The following is a 24,665-nucleotide window of genomic DNA, read 5'->3' as shown; positions in this document are numbered from 1 at the left end:
GCCGGCAAGAAAATATTATGGATGAAGGACTTCATTGGAGAGCTCGGTATCCGGCAAGATGAATATCGGCTCTATTGCAACAGTCAAAGTGCCATCCACCTTGCTAAGAACGCAGTGTACCATTCCAGGACGAAGCATATCCAGCGTAGGTATCATTGGATCCGGAAGCGAGTAGAAGATCGAGAGTTCGCGTTGACAAAGATCCACACGGCCGAGAACGAGTTAGATATGCTGACCAAAGTACTGATACCCGACAAGCTGGATGCACGTCGGAAGCGGATCAGACTAGTAAGACATCCCATGCCGGAGTGAAGGGGGAGTTTGTTAGGAAATAGGTCCCTCCAGATGGGAAGTGAGAAGAACCGAATGTGGAGTACCTGGAAACGGAAGACCCGGTGAGAACCGGATGTGGCGTACCCGGCAACGGAAGACCCGGTGAGAACCGGATGTGGCGTACCCGACAACGGAAGACCCGGTGAGAACCGGATGTTGAGTACCCAGCAACGGAAGACCCGGTCAGAACCGGATGTGGAGTACCCGGCAACGGAAGACCCGGTGAGAACCGAATGTTTCAGGCCCGGTGAGAACCTCTCATCGGATGGAAGGGACATATATGTAAATATGTTCCAGAGAGCCCACTAGGGCTATATTTGTAAATAGCCCGAAAGTCATATTAGTATAAATATGACCTAGGGCAAACTTAATAAATAGATGATAGAGTTGTTGGTGTAACCCTCTGTACAGTGCGTAAGAGAGAGAGAGAGAGAGAGAGAGAGAGAGAGAGAGAGAGAGAGAGAGAGCGCGACATACAGAGAGTGTGTCTCTGTTGTAACCGTCGCGAGGTGAAGATTGTGAGCAAGAGGTTGTTGCCTCTGTGCTCCCTATTGTATTACTTTACATAGTGATAGTTTGGAGTCTGCGAACTCCCGTGGTTTTTCCCTCTCAGGGTTTTCCACGTTAATATCCTGTGTATTCTCTTTTGTTTGTTCGTGCACTTACCTCCACTCCCATTTCTTCTGTGTTCGATTGTATCAAGTGATTTTCCCTTCGGTTGTTGCCGGAGATTATTCCGCGTATTTCTCAAAATTTTAGTCGTTCATGCTTCCCGCGTGAACCGTTACATGCATTACAATATTATTCTATTCATACTACTGCGCTCTTGTCCGTCGGTTACTATTCCGGTGGACAACACCTGGTATGAAAAGAATTTGTTTTAAATTGAAGTGGGAGACATTTGCATGTCATTGTTTTGGATATGGCGAATGGGGTCACTTTATGGTGGAATGCCATCGACATTGTCCTTCAACGATAGAGGTTCCTAATGAAGGGAATGGTAAGGAAGGAGAGATGTTGGTGTGTCAAATATTGTGGTTGTCATGGATGAAGGAACATCATCTAGAGCAGGTTATAAAGAGGTCTCACTTCAAGGTTTGGGCCCTAAGAATAAGGGAACTCAATCTATGGATATGGAAAAACAAAGTTTAGTGGTTATAGATAAGGGGAAAAAACCACTGGATAGAGCTAGTAGTGATGTTGTTGACAAAGATTAGCATCAAGTTAAGGGCAAGTCGAAAGGGGAAATCAATGAATATGCAACGTAATAGTTTGCCCACTACTCGTGAGATTACTTGGCAAGGTAATTCAGGAACTAGGGAGGGTCCTACGAAAGTTCCTTGGCAACGACAATTTAGGGATAAGGGATTACCCATCACCTTCAATTTCATTCATTGGGACGAGTTGTAAATTCATCGAATTTTCGAGGTTTTCGTCAAGCGGGAGGACCTAAACAAAAGATTTTGATAGATAGCCCTAAGGATGTGGTGCATGAGAATCCATATGCAACATTGGAACATGCTTTGACTAGTTTCATGACATCGGTTTCTCTAAAGGAGCAAGTGCACCAATAACATTGTTGATTGAATGAAAGTGGTATCATGGAATGTGAGAGGGGCATGTTCTCCTCATAAGAAGTATATATTATGGGAAACTTTGTTAAGTAAAGAATGGGATGTATTATGTGCAGTTGACCATAAGTGTCATGAGTTCGCAGGATCCACAGTTCATTTGCGTGGATATTCATCATTCTATGCATGACATCTTAATAATCATTGTTCAGGTGTGGTATTAATCGCGCGGGATAAATATTATCCTCAAGTAGTGCATAATGATCCTTACGGTCCGTTTTTTGTTCTAGAAATCACATTTTTTGGCAAGGTTGTGTGGATGGTTAGGATTTATGCCCCTAACCAAGCCACTCAATGTATTGCATTATGGGGCTCACTCCTTCAAACCCTATGTGTGGGCCGTCTAGGATTACTTATGGGTGATTTTAACATGTCTGTTGATGCATCTCAATCTACGCCTGAACATTCAATCATGGATGATCCTGAGAAACTTCCTTGGGATTCATTGGCTATGGAGGTTTTGAAGTTGGATGTTTGGACATGGTTGCATGGGAATGATCCAGGTTTTACTTTCCAATCTACTCAACATAGATAAACATGGAGTTGGTTAGTCGGTTAGATAGAATGTATGTGATGCACGATGATTCTTTTTTACCGACATCACTTCTCATGACAATTCTACAACATGTAGGAACTTCAGATCACTTTCCTATTTGTTTGGAGGTTTGTAGTCGTGCAATTGACATGTATAAATACTTACTTGGTGTTGAGAATCAAGCTCAACATAGCACAACGTGTGAACACACCTTTTGAGAATCCATGATTACTCAAAAGTCAAGAGTCACACCACTACTCTCTACACATTAACTATGTGTCATAGAATCATAACTAATGAGTTATATATTCCCCATGACTATGAGTCTTCACATTCCCCAAGAGAGAGAGTGGTTATTGTAAAGTTAATGAAGAGAGAGGGTGACTCTATATAAAGCACCTTCCTCATACTTCATACTAAGTCGGTTGTGACTCCTTATTATGCTACATTTTATAATTCTTATTCTACTTGTGAAATATACACCTTCTTCGTGAGTATTTTATTTCTCTTGTCTATCTATCTAGTGTTCTCTCATCTCTCCTCTAATTCCTCTCACACATACACATAACACACATCTCTTCCGCTACACAAGAATCATACCCGATTCTTTACACTTGGAAAGCCTCCATTGCGCTTTAACTCTTCTCTTTTGCTTCAACCTCACTTTGATTCTCTCATGGAACAAATTTTGGTAAATTTTTCACAAGAAGTGAATCTTAAAGGAGTTAAAGCATGGGATATCACATTACACAACATTAAGATCATTCATCGTATGTATGGAGTAACTAATGCTCAACGAAGAAGAGGTCTTCTTCGACAATTCTCACAAGTTCTCTCAAGGCGTAATGCATTATTGATACATGCACCATTAGATGAGGAGCTTTTGGATATCCAAAGTCAATTGCAGGTTATTATTTCTCAGTTGCAATGCCAAAGTTATCATTATGCGAAGATGCGTCAACTAAGGGATGGGTTCATAGATAATCAATGTCAATCTCATTTGTTTTTCCAAGCGTTGCATCCTACTTATGCTCGATCTAATGTGGTACATGTGAAGAAATGGGATGAATTGATAGTGGATCCTACTACAATAATAGACATATGCGTTCATTACATTAAGGAGTTGATTGGCCCACAATTGTTAATGAAAAATGAGGTGAGTAGAGCATGCCATGAGTTTTATGATGTGGTTGGATGTATTGTTCATGATCTCATTAGTCATGAATTGGATGCGGATTTCACTGAGGATGAGGTGGACATGGTTTTAAGGCATCTTCCTAGTGGTAAGAGCCCTAGTTGGGATGGCTTGATAAATGATTCAGTTTTTAAGCGATATTTGAACATTTTAAGGGGCCTTTAACTTTGATGTTTCAACATTCTTGGAATTCTGGTTGAATGCCTCAAGCTTGGAAGGTTGGTCTAATTAAATTAGTTCCAAAAGTGACATCTCCCGAGTCATTTCATCAATGGAGACCTATTTCTTTGAAGGGGGGTTGTATAAGATATTTACAAAGGACTTGGCAAATAGATTACAAAAGTATTTACTAAAGTTGATACATCCTGCCCAATATGGTTTTATTGCATGTAGGAATATATTGCATAATGCGTTGAATGTTCAAATGGCCATGGATTATGCTCGAAACACTCATCAAGAATTGATTATGGTGCAATTAGATTTGGAGACAACTTATGATCATGTTAATTGATCCTTTGTTTCTAGGTTAATGCATACAATGGGCTTCGGACCTCGTATGTCTTGCCTCATATTTTTATTAGGACAAGATGCGGTGTCTCGAGTAATGCTTAATGGGGGAGTTGCATTAGATATTGCCCTCACAAGATCTGTTCGTCAAGGATGCCCTCTTAGCCCATTGTTGTTTGCTATTGTTACTCATCCCTTGTTAACGATGCTATCAGGGCTTGCAACAAATGCTGACACTGTGGGTCTACACCTTCCGTCTAGAGGGCAACTAGTAGCACAAGCTTTGGTTGATGATTCTTTCTTGTACTGAAAGGGATTTGGAATGTTTGGGATGACAAGCTTCTGTATACACCTTCCGTCTAGAGGGCAACTAGTAGCACAAGCTTTGGCTGATGGTTCTTTCATGTATTAAAAGGGATTTGGAATGTTTGGGATGACAAGGATCTGTGGTAAAGAAATGCTCTATTTTTCGACACTTGGGCTATCCATTAGGAATGAATGTTACAAATGGTCAATTGATTGAATGGATGTCTAGTAAGTTGAGGGATAAGTTCATGTATTGGAAGTCACAATCTTGGCCATTTCATGTATGCTTGAAGGTTGTACAATGTATTATGGAACCCATGACATTATATTACTTGCCATTGTTGTCATGGACAAAGAAGGTTTTGCATTCTATTTTGCAACCTCTTCGATATTTGTTGTGGAAGAAGAGGGATAAGATGGGAATCACTTGGGTTGTGTGGAATCATTTAGCAACCCCTAAGCACTTGGGGGGAGTTGGAATATTGAACTTATCTATAAATATGATGGCACGTAGATTTTCATTATTACGAGACATGTGTTCAAACTCACAACCATGGATATCTCGTGTTCAATATTTCATTGAGAACAAGGGTTTAACACATGGGAGGACAACGAGTAAGGCTTCATGGTGACAAATACTAAATGGATGTATTTCACTAATAGGATTTCGGGCTCTTCATGTGGTTAACACTTGGTGTGTTCAACACTTGGTTACTTCATGGCAAGAAGCACTCTTGTTATGTGTATGGAAACCATCATCTAGTAGAGAACATTGTAATTCTTTGCAAAAAGAGTTACTTGTGTCTTCTCGGTTATTATGTTGGCTAGGAAAGGAGAGATTGTGCTCTCAATTTAATTGTTTGTTTCGTTTGGGGGTCAAAGAGGTGGGAGATATAGTTGAGGCTCCATCTCAAAGAATTTTGGAGTTTGTTAAAGCGCGACAATTATTACACATCCCGCCTAATTATGGGTTTATTTGGCAACAACTACAAAATATTGCATTGATGCAAGGTCCCTTACCACTACAAACAGGAGAACAATCGTGGATTGATTGGTGTTTACGGGGTCAAACGTCGTTGTTACAAGTGACTATTAATCTTTTGTATCATTACTCTGTTGAGTCTCTTGGATGGTTATCATCTAAGGTAGAAGAAGAATGGAAATTACATAAATCTGATCATGGATGGTGGCATATCTTACAACGTAGTTGGCATTCTAAATTGTCACTTGTAGCAAAGGTCTTCATTTGGAGAGTTTTTATTGGATATGTGGTTGTCGGTGTAATATGGGAAGACCAAACCCAACAAAATTGATGCATCGACTTGGGAAGTCATGGATCTGAAGGCGGCAGCATACATAAGGTGTTTTATAGACATGAGTCTATACAACAACGTTGATGATGAGAACAAGGCAAATGCCCTTTGGGAGAATATCATCATTATGTTCGAGATTAAAAATGACGTCAACAAGGTCTCAGTCTTTAGGAAGATTGTGAGACTCCGGTATCAAGATAGCTCAAGCATGGCGGAGCATCTTAATGCCTTCCAAGGGCTCATCAACCAAACCACCTCTCAAGAAGTACCTCTAACCGACGAGGTACTAGCACTACTATTGTTGGGATCCCTTTCAGGCAGTGGGAGACACTCATTGTCACACTAGGACTCGCCGGATCAGAAGGAAACACTTATCACTAGAGAAGGTGAAGTCAAGCTTGCTGAATAAGGAACCTGAACGCTTTAGTCACATAAGGTGATACAAATCATGGAAGAGGCCGGAATCAGAGTCCCCAGAATCAGGAGAAGACAGGGACGAGGTCGAAGTCAAAAGGAAGTGTAAAAGATAATGTGTGGAGGCTTAGACAAAACCGGCTAGTCCGGATAACATCAGAACACAGAATGGAGGTTTAATGGAAAGCTTGAATACACGGGAGAGACAAAGAGAGCAGAACAGAATAATCTCAATTCAAGATAGTAACACTTTGTATATACAATGTGTGTTGTGAGCACTTTTATACAAGTCCTTAAAAGGACTGACAGAAGTACTGACAAGTACTTTAATGCTCATACGAGCTATTGACACTGACTCCTAAAAATATGCCTACGCACTAGGCTAGATTCGTAGGTCTCTAATGGCCTATCGGTTACAATCCGATCCGGCTCCTGGTTCCGGACTCCCATCCGGATCCAGTTGAGCTTGTCCGCTCAACAAGAAGGCCCACGTGCTTCTATTGTGGGAAGTCGGGGCACTTCCAAAAGAATTGTTGACACTTCCAAAAGGAAAAAGGGGGAGTCGACGGTGTACAATTGAAGAAGATCCGTCGGTGTACAAGCAGGAACATGTCAGCAATCACGACAAGTGAGGAGGATTTGTTGTTGATTAGTGAGTAGAACGAAAGGAATCTTTTCGATGACGAATCGACATGGGTGGTCGACTCGGGTGCATCGTTTCACCTAACCCCCGACCAGAAGTGCTTCTCATCATACAAGGTTGGAGACCACAATTTTGTAAAGATGGGAAATGAAGGAGCATGTTGAATTGTTGGCATAGGTGATGTGTGTCTGGTAACCTCGACCAGGTGCAGATTAGTGTTGAACGATGTTTGACACAACTAAAGATCTGATTGAATCTGATATCGGCCGGTCGGCTGGATGATGAAGGCTACATAGGTAGCATCCAGAACGGTGTCATGAAATTCTGCAAAGGAACCCTGATTGTGGATCGAGCTCGGAAAACCAACACGTTGTATTTTATGCATGCTCGAATATGTTGGGAAGAAGTGAACGTGGCTGCCGAAACTATCAGCGAGCTATGGCACAAGAGGTTGTACCACATGAGCGAGAAGGGGATGCAGAGACTTGCTGATGACGACCTCATTCCGGAAGTGAAGGATGTGCAACTCGAGAAATGCACCAACTGTTTGGCCGACAAGCCAAACAGAACATCCTTTTGAACCAGGCCCCCGAAAAGAAAGAGAATGTCGTTGGAACTCGTGCATATTGGCGTATGCTACGTCCACACTAAGTCAAATGCCCATTCACAATATTTTGTGACCTTCATTAATGATTGTAGTTGGAAGTTGTGGGCTTCCGTATTGAAGACCAAGGACCAGGTGTTGTCGGTTTTCAGAGAGTTCCAAGCGAGAGTTGAACGAGAGACCAGGCGACAACTAAAAGCGGTCTGAGCTGACAGTGGAGGAGAGTACTGAGGACAATTCGAAGAATATTTTCGGTCAAAGGGAATCCAACTCGAGTACACCGTGCCGAAAATTTCAGAACTCAACGAGCTAGCCGAGAGGATGAACCATTATGGAGAGGGTCTAAAGCATGTTGGCACATGCCAAGCTGTCCAAGACGTTTTGGGCTAAGGCGCTGATGACGGCGGTGTATGTGATAAATAGATCACCCTTAGCACCTTTGGATGGAGATGTCCCGCAAAGTGTGTGAACCGGCAAAGATGTATCGTACCGACACTTGAAGGTGTTCGGTTGTCTTGCCTACGTGCATGCGGCTAAGGACCAAAGAGGAAAACTAGATCTAAAATCTCGGCCATGCATATTTCTGGGATACGACGACGACGAGTTTGGCTATCGGCTATGGGACTTAGCCGACAAGAAGGTCATTCGGAGCCGAGACATTGTCTTCATGGAAGAGAAGACAATTGTCGATTGGGAGAAGGAGAAGTCGAATAGATCCTTCGAACGAGTCGGGAGCCGAATGCCAACTTTAGAACAAGGAGAGCCGATCGAATTCGGACAAGGAGTCGGGTCAGTTGAAGACCGATCAGGAGTCGGAGTCAGACACGAAGTCGGAATCGACGAGGAAGAAGAAGTAGTCGACTCTAACCTAGACGAAGAACAAGCCGAAGGAGAAGAGGAAGGACTTAGCGAACTGGTTGAAGAAACCAGAGGAAGACAATACCCTCTAAGAGAAGGACGTGACCCCTGAAGATTTTCAAATAGAGAATATGTGTTGCTAACCGACGAGCGGGAGCCAGAGAGCTTTGAGGAAGCAAAGAATGACACCCATAGTAGAGAGTGGCTAAGAGCCATGCAAGATGAGATGGATTCCCTGCATGAGAACCACACATACGAGTTGACGAAGTTGCCAAAAGGAAAGAGGGCACTCTGAAACAAGTGGGTGTACAAGATGAAACCGGGAGACAACGGAAATCCACCAAGGTATAAGGCCCAAATTGTCGTGAAGGTCTTCCAACAGAATAAGGGAATGGATTTCAACGAGATATTTGCCCCAATAGTGAAAATGACATCCATTTGAATGGTGCAGAGCATAGCGGCCATCATGGATCTATATTTCATTACATGCCCCATAGGGGGTTTATATAGTACATAATGTAACGGTTACATAATATGACTGTTACATTCTTGTACACATGCACAATTATGTGCATTTGTATAGACACATATTTATCCTCACTCACACTCGTATACATTACACATATACCACAATCCCTTTATCGCGTTTGACCATTACACCGCCCCATACACTCCTACGGGTAACACATGGCACGCCTGTGGGACAATGCATCGCACGGTGAACCCACTTGCCATGACAACACTTATTGATTGGAACTCCATCGGTCATCTTGTCGTTCGGAAATCCCTTTGGCCGGATCACAGCTCGACGATCAAAAACTTCGATTGGAGCTTGCTTGACTCGAACCGTCTCGTTCGGTCAGCACATCTCACGATTGGATCACACATCAATTGGCTCGTCAACTACTGCATGGGTTATAAAATCATGTTGCGTGTATGTGTATTCTTCGGTTTCTTCATGTGAGCTGAGTTTTATGTTTTGTATCCCTTGGTCTTTGAAATTCTAGTTTTTACCCTCAAGTTTTTAAAATTTTATGTTCTACCCTTAGGTTTTCAAAATTTTATGTTCTACCCTATGGTCTTTGAAACGACTGGCCATCTCTCGATTTGTTTGAAATTTTGTCACTTGCCCCTATCTTTTTAGTTTTCGTTTCTTCTACTTTCTTTCTTGACTGCCAATTCATTGCCCTTCTCTCATGCACATTTTGTAGCTACCAATGCCTTCTCTTTAGCTTCCTTGCTCTTCTCTTTAGCTTGTCCGGTAGTATGTCCGCCGCCATTGTCTGTAGGACCACAGGATCTGTTCACCAGCCACCTGTCCGTTGTCTGTCCAAACGACTGGCCGTCTCCATCCATCGGCTGTCTCTCTGTCCATCTGTGTCCGCCGGTTGTCCGTGGTCGTCTTTCCTCTGGCTGTCGGACATCGGCCGTCTTTGTCCGCCGGCTCTGACCACCATCTCTCTGTCCCGTGGTCGTTTCTCTGTCCGGTCGACTCTTTCTCCAGCCTCGGCCTTGACATCATCAACTTCCTCATCATCTCGTTCTGACTACTGTTGTTGTGATAGACTTGATGACCATGGTGTTCTTTCCATCCTGTCCCGCATTTTTGTTTCTCTTTTAATGAAAAAGTGGACGTCGTGAACGGAGAGGAACTTTTCCGTTTAGCTTTAATCGACGATAAGCTTCATGAATATGGCATGGCCTCCTGCACCTGCACCTGCACCTGCATGCTACTGGAAATGATGATTAACCTGTTGTTGCTCAAGAGTGGTTGAACTGCCACTCTGGGCTTCTCCTTCCATGCCAACATCTAATTCTTCATCAGTGTTACTCAACTCATTATCAATGTTGTCTAATTTCATCTCCACTCTGAAAAGCTTTAAACCGCCACCACCATTCCCATTGACATTGTTGCCCAATCTAGAGATATTCGTTACTACTAACCACCATCTACTTTCTTTATCAAGGCATTTCTCTACACCTTCTGCTTCAGCACCGCCGCTAATCAGGCTTTGACCATATATAGGTCCAGTTTCCCCATCCGTTTTAACAGAAACGCTGTCAGTATTGTTCGATACACGATCATCTTCATAATCCCTTAAACCTTTGAACAAGCTCGCTCTTCTTGTTTGCAGCTCTCCTAAACAGTGGAGATGAAGCAGGAATAGAGCAGCATGCTTCGTCCTCATCCGGCTTCAACCGCTTGCTTACAAGGCTTTCTTGATCTCCATCTACACCAATGTAGGTAACAATGTTTCCTTATAAAGAGAGATCTTGTGCAACCACCACAAAACACAGGACAACCATTGGGTGTTTAGGAAGAAGTTTGATGGAGGAGATGTCCTCATCCTCCTGTTGTACGTGGACATGTTGATTGTCGGACGAGACCATATGAAGATCCGAATGCTGAAGAAGGCCTTGAGCAAGTCATTCTCGATGAAGGATATGGATCCGGCAAGACAAATTTTGGGGATGCACATTGTCTGGGACCAAACAAAGAAGTTGGTGTGGTTGTCACAAGAAAAATAAGTGACAAGGGTGCTCCAAAGATTCGGCATGGAAAGCTCAAAATTGGTCGGTTCGACACTCCTTACCAACAACACGTTGTTAAGGAGACAGAGCCCGAAGACTAAGTTGGAGAAAGCTGAGATGATGAAGGTACCCTATGCCTCAACGGTCGGAAGCTTGATGAACACCATGGTGTGTACCAGGCTGGGCATAAGATATGACGTCAGAGTCGTCAGCCGATTCATGAGCAATCCTCGCAAAGAGCATCGGGCAGTGGTCAAATGGATACAACGGTACCTAAAAGGCACCTCGAGCTTGTGCCTCTGATTCGGTTCAGGTAACCCTTTATTGGAAGGTTTTACCAACTCAGACATGTCGACTAATGTAGATACTAGCTGGTCCACGTCCGGGTATTTGATGACTTATGCAGGGGGAGCCATCTCATGGCAATCAAGGCTATAGAAGGTCATGGCGTTGTTGACCACGAAAGCGGAGTACATGGTCGCAACAAAGGATGGCAAGGAGATAATCTAGATGGAGTTCATCAAGGAGTTGGGGATTCGGCAAGAGGAATTCCGACTCTACCGCGATAACCAAAGTGTCATCCACCTTGCGAAGAATGTCGACTACCCCTCGTGGACCAAGCACATCCAACGGAGATACCATTGGCTCAGGGAGAGGGTAGAAGAAAAGGAGTTTGCTTTAGTGAAGGTGCACACAACGAAGCATGGGTCGAACATGCTGACAAAGGTGTTGTCGACGGAGAAACTAGATGCATGTCGAAGTCGGGTCGGATTGACTGATGAATCCCCATTCCGGAGTGAAGGGGGAGTTTGTTGAGAGATAGGTCCCTCCAGATGGGTCGAGCTCTAGATAGGAGAGATGCGAGCCGGATCAGATGTCACCAATCCGGAACCGGATAGAGTCCGGATAGGTATCGGGGAAATAGAACACATTTGTAAATAGGTTTTAATGTCCGCCTATTTGGGCCAATTTTGTAAATAGCCTAAAAGTTATCTAAGTACAAATATAACTAGGGCAAACTTTATGTGTATATTTTAAGTGATCATTGTATTGTGTGGGTGAGGTCGTTGCCTCTGTAACGGACATAGTGAGAGAGAGAGAGAGAGAGAGAGAGAGAGAGAGAGAGGGAGGGAGGGGCTGCCCAGATGGATGTAGCTCAGTTGGTAAGGTTGCCCAATGGAGACCAGGTAGTCATGGGTTCAACCCCTACATTCCACATTGGCATCTAGTGAAGTAAGAGAGGTGAGTAAAATTGGGTTTCAAACAACTTACCAATTAGGTAAGCTAATTACGATAAAAAGAGAAAGAGAAAGAGAGCAAGCCTATATAAAGAAGCTTAAAGGTATTCTCATGTGGAATTTTTGGATGTTAGAGCATGTGGGGTTCATTTCATCAAATGCATATTTAGGTTTTTTAATAGCATTACAGCACGTCCCTCTCCCTACATAGGCATATGATAGGTAGAGGAGACTAAGAAGTGTTGTAACTAAGTGGATTTTACATACAATTAATATATATTGTGTGCTTTTACCAAATGAGAGAGAGAGAGAGAGAGACCAGGTGGTCATGGGTTCAACCCCCACATTCCATAGTGGCATCTAGTGAATTAAGAGGTATGTATGGAGTATATAATAAAGAGGTGAGTAAAATTAGGTTTCGAACCCAAGACATAGTGACTTATAGTGTAACAACTTACCAATAGGGTAAGCTAATTACGATAAAAAGAGAGGGAGGGAGGGAGGGAGGGAGGGAGGGAGTAACAGAGCTTCTATGTTGTAACCACTTGTGGACGAAGTAAACGGACTCAAGGTCGGGGCTTGTGTGTCCACTTTGTACTTTCTTCTCATAGTGATCAATTAGGAGTCTTCGAGCTCCCATGGTTTTTACCCAGTTAGGGGTTTTCCATGATAAAATCTTGTGTACAACATTCCTGTTTTGCTTGACTCCCATTCTGCACTTGAATCTCGGTTGTGGCCGAGTCCTGTTTTTCGAACACTTTTCACACTTGAGTGATAGCCACATGGTTTTCGATTCCAATTTATCATTAAAACAATTATTTCAAGAAACAAATGATACTATTTGCAAATTTTAATTGCTAGAAAGTGAATGTGACTCAACCACTCAAACTAGAAGCTTAGTTTGTGTTCATGAGAGGCCAATTGCAATAAGGGACGAGGTCATACCATTGACAAGGATCAAACTTTGATCCTCTCATTTTTTATGTCTTTGATGCTATGATGTAAACCACCAAGAGAACACGGTAATCAACAATTTGGAGAACAAAGTTTTTCATTGACTATCTAATTAGATAGAAAAATAGACCATACAATCAATGATGCAAGTGTCATGATCATACATTATTATAGAAATGATAACTATCGTAATGGAAAGCGTGTGTGTTAGCCGAGCCTATATTAAGGCTAGGGCAACGAGCAAGGTTGGCATTCACAAGAAAGCATGGTATTGCGATCGAAAACACAAAACAGATTCTACGAATCATAAATTGTCGATAGATAGATAAACAAACAGACAAATCAACATATAGATAAGATGCCCAAGAGATCGACACAAAATGAGATTGTTTTGCTATTGATAAGATATGAGATCGGACACATGAATACATTGTTCTACGATTTGATAGCATATGAGACAGGGCACAATAATGCATTGTTTCGACAATCGGCGCGTTATTAATACATATGTCTTGGATTGGCATGACATGAGATTGGGCACATTAATACATTGTTCTGCAATCGATGAGCTATTACTAGATCGGGCATGTTAATACATTGTTCTGGGATCGATAGGAGATCTCGCCTTATTGTGGGGTCTGTCATGCCATTAGAAATCTTTCAAAAAGGACATATTTGTAATTAATGTGAACTATGGTGACTGTTTTTTCAAATCCCAACAAAATTCCCGCAATTTCCCCCATTCATTCATTCCTTTCCGATCCGTCGCTCCATTCAATCCCTTAACCCTAACCCTAACCCTAATTCCGAAATTTCATCCTTAAGCTCTCATATAGTAACAGTGCCCTTGTCCCTGTGTCCCAATCCTTAACCCTAATTTTCGGAAAACTCTGAATCCTAATACCGAATTTCGAGAACTGCATACTCTTCGTTCTCAGATCTCTAACCCTAATTTCGATCCAAATGGAAGAAGTTTCTTCTCGCAAGATCGTGGTGGGAGTGGACAGCTCCGACGCGTCAGATCGGGCGTTTCAATGGATTCTTCACAACCTCGTGAAGAAATCGGACCACATTTTCGTCTTAAACTCTGTTCCTTTGTCTAAATTTGAGCTTCCTGATGCTGACTTACCAAATGGTATGTGGATCTATTTTCTGTCAGTGTTAAATTTACATTTAGGGTTATTATTCGGGGTAGATTTAAGATCGTGTTAGGACTAGGATTACTTTACAGAGATTTTGATTCTTTATTGCTTGTGTTAGGGTTGGCTTAGGTTTTCTGTAGAGAGATGAGGAAATGCTAAAAATTATGTTGGAAAACGGACCCAGATGTGCGTTATCTTGCGTAACTTTGTAAGGCTGGGGATTGTGTAGTTCTTAGAGTTAGGGTTTATTGACACGTATAATTAATCGTGCTTAACTCTGTTAAAAGAAGAATGATTCGTTCTGTATGTGCAAGATTGAGAATTAGGGTTGTTTTACTGGGTTTTGAATTTGTGAAGTTTTTTTTTTCCAATGGATAATTTCGAATTTTTTTTTGTGTTTTACCTGTACACGTATTTGGAAGATAAAAATCGTTTTGCTCTTTTATAAAGCCAGCAAAAAATCATACTGACTTGAAATCGTTAATGGTTCATATCATGTTTCTTTTTGGAAGAAAACAATATTTCAATCCAACTGGCTGTGTTTTTTGAGGGTTACAGTTTCTGTAGAGAGATTTGGAAACAGTTGAAACTGTTCCTTGATGTTAAAGTAAGAAGAAAAGGGATGTAATCTAGATATGGCTCATATATCTTGCTTTTTGTTTTTATTAAAAAAAATATTAGTTTGAATCTGTCTGTGTTGGATTTTGGACTAGGCAATCTGTAGCATTTTTCGGAACTAAGATGAAGAAGAATAAGGAAAAGATGAAGAAGAAAATGCATAAAATCAGATATGGTTTATGTTGTCTTACTTTGTGATACTTGATTGTAATTTGGGCTATTTTGCATCTAGACGCCACAGAAGTTTGAATGGTTAAATCGTTTCTTTATGTTAAAATTAAAACTATGGATTAATATCATAAATGCTTAATGTGTCAATGTTGATGTCAATTTGGGCTACTTTGCTTCTATAGAGGAGTTTAAATGGTAAACTGTGCCATTCTGTTAAGGCAAAACACATCATGCTTAGCAGTCTGTTACTTTGTGATGGATTAATATAATACCCTTAGCTTTTGAAAAACTACAGATTGTGATGGTGCTGTATTTTGTACTTGTTTTAGAGTACTTTGGATCTTCAGTTCTTTCTGGAGTGTCCGCTGAGAATGCTGAAAGAATAGCTAGAGAAGAAGCCCTGGAGTTAGTCAACAAATATCTGGCAAAATGTCAAGAAGCTGGGGTGAGTGTTGAATCTTGATCAAAGAAGGATTTTGTTTATAGAGAGGAGCATTCCATTTGTTTTTTGTTTTTTTCAATTTATCGTAGCATCAAGATTGTATATGGTGTTATACAACTCAGGTTTCCTGTGAAGGGGAAGTTGTGAAAGGGAAACCTTCCAGTTGGATCATTGATGAATGTGTTCGTTTAGGTGCAGATATTGTTGCTGTGGGCAGTAGCCAGGCTGGTTTCATCAAAAGGTCTTATATACATATATTCAGAGAGCTTTCTGTATTGCAAATATCATTTCTTCTTATAATAGATTTCACATGGCCTATAATAGGTTCTCATGGGTAGTTTGCCTATCGAGTTTTGTAAACCCTAAATGCATTTAACAGTTTGCACATGCCCCATTTGTGTTTAATAAGTTAATTCGTAAATCATAAGCCCTTATATTAGATTTGTCATAGCATACTTTATATTAAACCTTACAATTTAATTTCGTATTGCTTGTTTGCTATAACAAATTAGGCTCTAATCGAAATGTATAATGTTGATAAATGATATATAGATTCAGTGAAATTTATATTATTGTCTATGATGAAGCTTTATATGTTGTATGTCATTCTGCGGTACATTGCAGAACGCTACTTGGAAGTGTAGGCGACGATGTGCTGCACAATGTACACTGCCCAGTGATCATTGTAAGGCTTCCAGAAGATGCTCTATTGTTGCCGAAGCCATCTCGAAAGGTTGTTATAGCCATCGATGATTCTAAGGAGGTCAGTTTACCCTCGGATTCACTCTACAAGAAAGATGAATTGTCCTATTTAATTTAGGCAAAGAGATTTTTTCTATATATTGTCGTGGGACAAGTCATCCTTTAATATTGATTTAGGTGAAGAAAGTTTTTTTATATATTGATTTAGGCAAAGAGGTAATGATCCTTTTTGCTTTAGGCACTTAGTGTTCATAGAATGATCATTTATATGTTTAGCAACAAAAGGGTTCCTTTTTTATTTGTTAAATAGGCTGTGCGTGCAGTTGCATGGTCTCTACGAAACTTTTGTAGAGATACAGACAAAATTATAATCTACCATGTGCGCAATTCTACCATACCATCTGTAACATCTGGAGGAACAGGTCAGAATCTAACTATTTCAACATGTTATCGAAGAGTATTTTTATTTCTTTATATACATATATATGTAATCATAGATTGACACATGCGTGATATTTGTGATATTCTCAATATTCGAAAATACGAAATGGCCCTAAGAATATTATAAAACCATTCGTTTTGCAAAATAAATATACAAAAAATTAATTAATTAATTATTTAAAAAATAAATAAATTTAATTCACTAAAAAAGAACAATCATTCATTAATAGATTATAAAAATATGATTAGTATTAACTCTCCTTTATCACTAGCGTCAAATAAAAAAGGGGGCAGTTTATGAACCTTTATTTTAATTCATTTATTTTAAAAAAAATGAATGTTTATATATTTATTATAGAAATATGTATGATTAGTGTGAAGTCCCATTTTGATTGTCAGATAAAAATATCCATAAATTTTAGGAGAGAAAAAGTGAGGAATTAATGAACCTTTATTTTATTTTATTTATTTATTAAAAATAAAACGAATACTTCTACATTTATGCTTTTTATTGTCAAGTTCCTTTTTTTATATCCTAGGAAACTAAAAAGGAGGGAGTTAATGTACTCTTTTTTTTTGTCAAACGAATACTTGACCATGCATTCGTATTCGTATTCGTTTGAATTCGAATGGGAAACCCCATGAATACAAATGTCAATCTATGTATGTAGTATATGGCACAGATCAAAAGTTTGAACATTCTAATGTTTTAATGCTGTTTGAACCTTATAATGTCACAGAAGCAAAAAATTGTGAAGCTATTAATGTTTACTCTGCAGGTGAATTTGGATTAGATGAAGTGTACCTGCCCCCTGATGAAAGTGACGAGATAGAGGTGAAAGCTCTTACAGATAGTGAAAAACTAGTCGAAAAGTTTATGGCATATATAGCTGAGGAGAGCAAGGTATTCTATGTGAACTAGCAGAATATTTCTGTTTTATTTGTCTTCATTTACATGAAGTGGGATGAATCCTTGCATTGTGTATCCTTTACCTCCCATTCTTGCATATATATGAGACGATTACGAAGTCGTATTTCCATAGATGATTTGTGTTAGAAATATTGTGAATCGACTAGGTAGGCATATTGAGTTACACTCACAGAGATGTATATGTGAACCCAAACTTTCTATTACATATGAGAGTAGCTCACTATGGTTGTCCTCCCATGCGCTCATACCTTAGAGCTTAGATGGGATCTGGACTAGTTGACTACAAAGTGGACACAGATAATAGTGACGGCCAGTGTGAGAAAGAGAGTGGATGTTTATATTCTTTGTTTTGTCTCAGTGTCACATAATGTGCAAGTCAGTTGATAGTAGTGGGGATATTCCTTTTCTGTCAACTGACTTGTCATTTAATATCCCACTACTATCAACTGACTAGTCATTTAATATGACCTAGCTCCCTAGATACAGGCTAGTGCTTAACTTAAAGTCAATGGCACATACTTCAAGTCTAAGTACATCTTAACTTGTAAACAGAGAATATTCTTCTAGTCTGCCTGGCTAGTCAATCCTATTACCCCACTTTTCTCTTTCATAATACATTCTGTCCTACTCATCTACAGTTTCCTGCATTGACATTGCATCGACTCATATGGTCGGGTTGCACAATAGCGACTCCTTATTTGGGTTGTTATCACAAAATGTGCACTCTAAGAATACATGTGGGGATCAACTGACAATATGCGGTTGATCATTGATTATAGCTAACAATTTATACTCGCTCCATAATGAAAATTCATGAGTTAGACGTGAAAGCTCTTACAGGTAGTCAAAGGCTTGTTGAAACATTTATGGCATTACAGATAGAGCAATTCCACAATTTTGCATGTATTATGTGTTCGTTCTACATAAAGTGGGATAAATTTCTTCTATTATGTGTATATTCCCTTATTGCCCCCAGATTTTGAGATTATATAAAAGCTGTATTTCTTTTGAAACAATGCAATTAGAAATCCCTTGGACACAGCAGAAAACTCATTGACAGCCAGAGAAGATTAAAAAACAAAGGCAATTTATTGAAATGGCACATCAGTTTATGATATTTCGAAATGCCCTATTGTCAAAAATAGCTTCACCGATTATTGAAAACAATTAGTTTCCTTACAGTGGCATTTTTTATTGTGCCATCATGAGAATCTGGTAAGATCTTGAGTGGCATTTTATGAAGTATGAAGACTGGAGCAGCAATTTGCTAAATTACCCTTAAAAGAACGCTTGATTTTCCTGCACCCTATAAACACAGGAACTTCAAACATCATCTCACTGGACTGATTTCTAATACCATATATGATGATCTAAGTATTTTTTATATCTATTTATATGAATGTAATACAAGATGCAACCAACTTCATTTATCTAGTTGTTGTTATGCATGAAATGGTCATACAAATTTTAGACTCCATAGCTGATTAAGCCTGATTAAACTTGATGCCTAAATGGTAATAAACAAAGGGTTTTCTGGTAAATGTAAAAATGCGAGGGATATCACATTAAATATGCATAATACTAGTGGGATATTAGCGTTTTTATCCTAAGCATAAAGATTTAATGTACTTCAATTTACAATGTTAAAGCTCATGCTTTTCCAAATATAGGATTCCATGGTTGTGTTGGGTGTCACCTCACAAACATTTTGCTATAGAACTTCTAACACTTGTAAATGACTTTTTTGGAATGTGCCTAGATACATATACGTACACACAATCTTATCAATGTTAATATTTGAATTCGTTACATTGTTTTAGGTTGCATGTGAAGGAATGGTTGTAACAGGAGAAACAGAATCCAAGGTGAGTGAGGGACTTTCTGCATTAAATGCTGATGCTGTAGTCGTGGGCACTCATGAAAAGGGTGCTATTGCCAGGTGAGATACTTGTGATTTTTAAATCTATCATTGTGTGAACTCTTGTACATGCAATGAATTAATGAATGTTTCTTGACATGGCTTTATTGTTACATTTGGATAATGACAGAACATTTCTTGGAAGTGTCAGTGGTTATCTTGCACATCATAGTCCTTGCCCTCTCATTGTAGTGAAGCAGAAAAAGAACGGCAATGTTGATGAGGATGATAAAGCTTTGCATAAGCATTTCTTATAGTGATTTCATGAGTTTTTGATATGAATGTCTTGGAACTTGTAGATATTAAGGGAGAATAAGAGGTATAACTTTACTTGGTTTTAGAAACAAAAAATGTGTTCTGACTTTTAACAAGGCCTTGAGTCCTGTCACTAAATCACAGAAATCAATATTGGATAAATGGAGGTGCTGTAATAGAAGTATAGAACGTTTTGTATCAGGGTTGGTAATGTTGATAAAACTGTTGATTGGTATCTTTTTAACTATACAGGGTAAGGTGTTCATTTGTTATTTGTTTGAGATAAATTCGTATGGTAAATTTCCTTGCTTTTTTAACATGAAATTTGATACCTATTGATCAGCTAATTGAGCAACCCTAATACTCCTTTCTTTGTGTTTATGAAGCTCGTTGTATTACCGTTTCAGTTTTGTTATGTTAACTCGGTATTTGTGGAAAGTGAGAATCTACTTGTTTTAAACAATAAAAATCCATATTTCGGAAGTAGAAAGCAGTAAGTTAATAAACTTATGAGAACACAGCTGTTTCCCTCATTCTATATTTGTGTTTCCTAAGTTTTATTTAATGGGGGCGATTCAGAGTTTTCCTCATTCTTACCACAACATTTTCTGAGAGTGCAGGTGTTGCCCTCATTCTTGTATTGCATAAGTTTTATATTATGCAGGAAAATTGTAGTTTTCCTTCGTTCTTATTTATTTACCGTATCAACATTTTTTTATATGTAAACATGATGATATAATTTTTACAATCCAACCTTAAGGTTGTACATTTAGTCTTGAGTAATGGGTATTAGATATGTTTCACTGTCATAATCACTTGTTAATTTTTGTTCATGGCATAAATTATGAGGCATTCATAAATTGTGCACTATAATCCAAGTTGTTATGAGGTATTCATACCCAATGTTAATTTGATACAAAATCATTGTCCTTCAAAATGTAGGTGTAAATAGTTTGTAGTCAAGTTTAAAATGCTGATTTCTTTTGAAGTAGATACAAAATTATGTACACACACAAAGAGTGTGTGTCTGAGCTTTAAACACAGAAAAACATACAAAATATGCAAACATAAGAGAGTAGTTTCTCTCTCCTCATTTATACTTTTTGAAAAATGGATATGTTAGTGTTTTTGAAAACTCATGTGTATAGGCCTATGTGTTATGCCCAAGTTCTCTCTCTTTGTTCCATCTCCCAACTGTGTTGTGATGCCACTTTATCATGCATTGGGGTGTACTCCTGCACAGACATATGTAGACACTAAAGTCATTACATGTGGAATGAAAAATAAATTTTGAATCTTAAAACTAATTCTTGGATTTAGTTTCTAGGCTTTCAGTTTTTGGAGTTTATCGTTGGACAAATTTTTTGTGAACTCACACATACTCAAATAACTAACAAAATATGGTTGATGATGACGATAGAAACTAAACCCAACACCCAACTAATACTAAACCATGAAGTATTAGAGGTGGAAAATCAATGGGTGGCTCTAAGAACAATGCTAGATTTGACCACTACATGCTAAAGCATCAGCATAACAAACATACAATGAAGTTAGGCATCCTTGCCAAATTAAGCAAACAATGTGTTGCCAAGATAGGTTCAATGAGGTTTACTTTGAGTCTATGATGTTGTAGGGATGAAATCCATGTTTGCAGCATACAGTTGTGGGTTTAAGTCTTGAGCTAAAATGGATCCCTTATTGACGTGCAAACATATAATAATAATGGCTTCACGAATCACTCTCTATGACCCAAGGGTTCTTAGGCAACGCTAAAATAAAATGAACACTTACTTCGAGCCGAAGGAGGAGCTCTCTTGCATTCGGTGCAGCCACAAAGATATGCCTTGCAGCTGGTTTAATGAATCCTTCCACGACTGCATTGTCGATAAGTGCTAGTAGAGAGTTATAGTATCCATCCACATTTAAGAGTCCCACCTAAGATTCATGAAGTTCATTAAATTCTTCACGTGAATTCTCTTCTTTTGTTTTCCTTTTCATTTAAATACCAATGCCGTTGTATTTGACATAATTTTCTTATCATTTACCGGTTTATCGTGTATGCCAAGTTGAGACCATGTTATCATCTCCATGAGCTCCTCTAAAGTTCCATATCCACCTAGATATTCACAAAACAAAGTACATTTTTAAGTTTGTTGCATAAATGTTCTTCAAATTGCACACATCATGTGGGGATGTATCCTTGAATATTTTTTGGTAGCTTTCAAATTTTGGAGGATTATTACATCTAGACACTATCTACGTTTCTTTGTTTGTATGTCATTAAATATTGGAATGTACATTGTATTCGCATCTTCTCTTACTTGATGTTGTAACTCAATGAGTGAGATTGGTTGGAGTCACTTTTAATGCTCACATACACACAAATATAAACTTGTGTATAGCATGCATACATATATTATATATGAATACGTACCAATGTGGGTGTATGTATGTCATTTTATGTTACATTAAACATCTTGTCGACACAAAAACATGGAAGCCAAGTTGTGAGATTTGATCTCAACAAAGAGTATACATGTACCAGGGAGGGCAATGAAGGCATCAGCTTGGCGAGCCATCTCAGCTTTCCTTTGGTGCATGTCGGCAACAGCCTTTACTTCCCCTACAGTCTTACCAGTTATCTACAATATCATTCAAACATTGGAAACTTCGAAAAACTTTATCTTGGAAAAATACAAGAGAACAAACAAATCCATCACAATGTGTTTACTAGACATTTCAAAAATAAATTGACTAAAAGAATATGAGAGGGGTTAAAAAAACATTTAAGGACTTGAAAAGAGGATGATTGAACCACACCTCGGTCGGCATTAGAGTCCTCGGGATCACCCTGCTCCCACAAACATCAAAGAAAGGTATTACATAATCTCATCACTTGGCATGTTTCTAGTCACAATTAAATGGAAGCTTGGCATTTGAAAGAACAACAAAAATGTAAAGAGATTGTGGGTGTGTGTGTGTGTATGTGTTTAATATTTATTGGACATTTGTTTTTCAAAACTCACCCTAGCACATGCCTTCCTCCATCATGAACCTCTTTTGAGATGAGACCCATCAATCCCACGCTCCCGCCCCCGTACACGAGGTCGATACTCCGCTTCACCTACCGTATATAATTCGAATACACCCACATATACAAAAACATGTAAATCTTTCATCCCAATGCAAACATTGTTCAAGATGATGATGTTATTGTTGGTAGGTGACATTCCAAACTTTGTTCCACAATATGCTTGATGCAATGAACCAATTGAGTCATCTTAATTAAGTCCGTTACTACCTTAACCCAATCATCTTTACAAAAGATAGAATCTATGTTTAATTTCCCGAGTTGCATTTGATCTACAAGAATGTGGTATTGAATGGATTACTTGACGTTGCAATTGTGTTCTAATGTTGATAAGACGGCCATAAGGTTAACACATGAATGTTGAGAAAAAAATTGCAATGCTAGGCAAAATTTATCTTATCATATAAGCATTTCCAGTTGATCTAATCACAACTACTCATTGATCGAATGTGCTAGCTTAAATCTATCCTAATGTACTCATTAAGTGATTGTTAATCAGCAACATTCAATTAATGAGCACTTGAGATTCGACTAACTAGAAATTTTTATAGATACATACACGAGGAAATGCAACTAGAGATTAAACGCTAGTAGAATTAGATGGATAAGCGAGCATTGAGTTTTTTATGTAGCATCCAAGAATTTAGAAGTAATAGACCAAAAGGTAGATTAATGCATATAAGTAGCAGTAATAATCACTTAATGAGCACATTAGGATAGATTTAAACTACCAACATTCAATCAATGAGCTTTGAGATTAGATTAACCAGAAGTGTTTATATACATATACATCTATACAATCTCATTTGTATTATTCATACCATCTCTTTGCCGAGGTCTATTGCCGCATCTTGGTAAACATTCCGTCTCCCACTACAAGCTCCACAAAAGACACATATCCTCTTAAACCGCGAGCTCGATTGTTGGTGATCCATCTAGTGATGCTAAAAACCTATTATAATCCAGCCACTGATTATATATAATGACTTCTTTGGATTCTCCCCAACAAATAAAGATCGAATGTATGTATATGATATGACTGTTTAATGCCGGGGATCAAGTCATGAAGTATGCAAACAATGTTGGGGTCTTCCTCGAATTTCAAACTTTGCTAACTGTAAATTTCTAGTGAATGCTTAGAAAGCTAGTTCTCTTTCCTAAGACAAGCAAAAAAAAAAAAAAAAAAGCTCAAAGTAAATAATGTGTGTGTGTGTGTGTATGTAATGAATGCATGGGAGTGAGAGAAGAGTTCTCATGGGTAGAGGTGCCCAAAAAATGTCCTTTTAAATGAGAGAATGTACATATAAAGAAGGTAAAAAGGAGACACAACCATAATGCTTGTTTTGGTCATGCTATTCGGAGTCGCTCTTTCCCTATGCCTTTGGGTTGCATGGGCATAGCAAAGCAAAGAAAGACATGGATGATTGCCTCTGGGTTCTCAAAACCCGAATTTTATGTTCAAAATACATTTTAGAATACTTGGAGGGGTATGTATTCCACACATATTCCATGAATTTTATGTTCAAAATACGGTTTAGAATACCATGGGGGTATGTATTCCACGCATATTCCATGAATTTTATGTTCAAAATACGTTTTAGAATACTATGAGGGTATGTAATCCACACATATTCCATGAATTTTATGTTCAAAATATGTTTTAGAATACTCTCGAAGTATGTATTCTACATATATTCCATTGTTTTAGAACTTCCATTTTAAATTATTTGAAAGTATTCTACAAGAGTATTCCACGTATTCTATGTATTTGATGTATTCTACACATACTCTATGTATTTTATGTAGTCTACACATGTAAAAAAGAAGGTAGAATACTTTTACATTACCCAGCATACGTATTCTATGTGTATTATATTCGAAGTAATCG

At 38.9% G+C, this 24,665-nt stretch overlaps 2 protein-coding genes across 2 annotated transcripts; one reads left to right on the top strand and one right to left on the bottom strand.

Annotated features, from left to right (window-relative positions):
- The first annotated feature begins 13,828 nt into the window (after positions 1–13,828).
- Positions 13,829–19,915, top strand: LOC147861470 (uncharacterized). The gene is made up of 8 exons (XM_087322176.1): positions 13,829–14,198; positions 15,324–15,439; positions 15,559–15,677; positions 16,061–16,199; positions 16,449–16,560; positions 17,359–17,483; positions 19,331–19,449; positions 19,559–19,915. Exons 1-8 carry the CDS (start codon positions 14,027–14,029, stop codon positions 19,683–19,685), a joined length of 1,029 nt encoding a protein of 342 aa, XP_087178302.1. The 5' UTR covers positions 13,829–14,026; the 3' UTR covers positions 19,686–19,915.
- Positions 19,916–20,635: 720 nt separating this feature from the next.
- LOC147861469 (cytokinin riboside 5'-monophosphate phosphoribohydrolase LOG1-like) lies at positions 20,636–24,149 on the bottom strand. Its single transcript, XM_087322177.1, has 8 exons — positions 24,108–24,149; positions 23,599–23,712; positions 22,713–22,810; positions 22,507–22,537; positions 22,229–22,328; positions 21,732–21,802; positions 21,478–21,621; positions 20,636–20,918 (listed from the first exon to the last, which is right to left on the bottom strand). The coding sequence occupies exons 1-8, from the start codon at positions 24,126–24,128 to the stop codon at positions 20,841–20,843; spliced, it is 657 nt and encodes a 218-aa protein (XP_087178303.1). The 5' UTR covers positions 24,129–24,149; the 3' UTR covers positions 20,636–20,840.
- Between the last annotated feature and the right edge of the window lie 516 nt (positions 24,150–24,665).

The sequence above is a fragment of the Azolla caroliniana genome, unplaced genomic scaffold (assembly GCF_043228905.1).
Source record: "Azolla caroliniana isolate FFs.n. ecotype wild unplaced genomic scaffold, voAzoCaro1.0.p SCAF_7, whole genome shotgun sequence".
Classification (NCBI taxonomy): Eukaryota; Viridiplantae; Streptophyta; class Polypodiopsida; order Salviniales; family Salviniaceae; genus Azolla; species Azolla caroliniana.
This window is presented reverse-complemented; position numbering and strand designations above follow the sequence as displayed.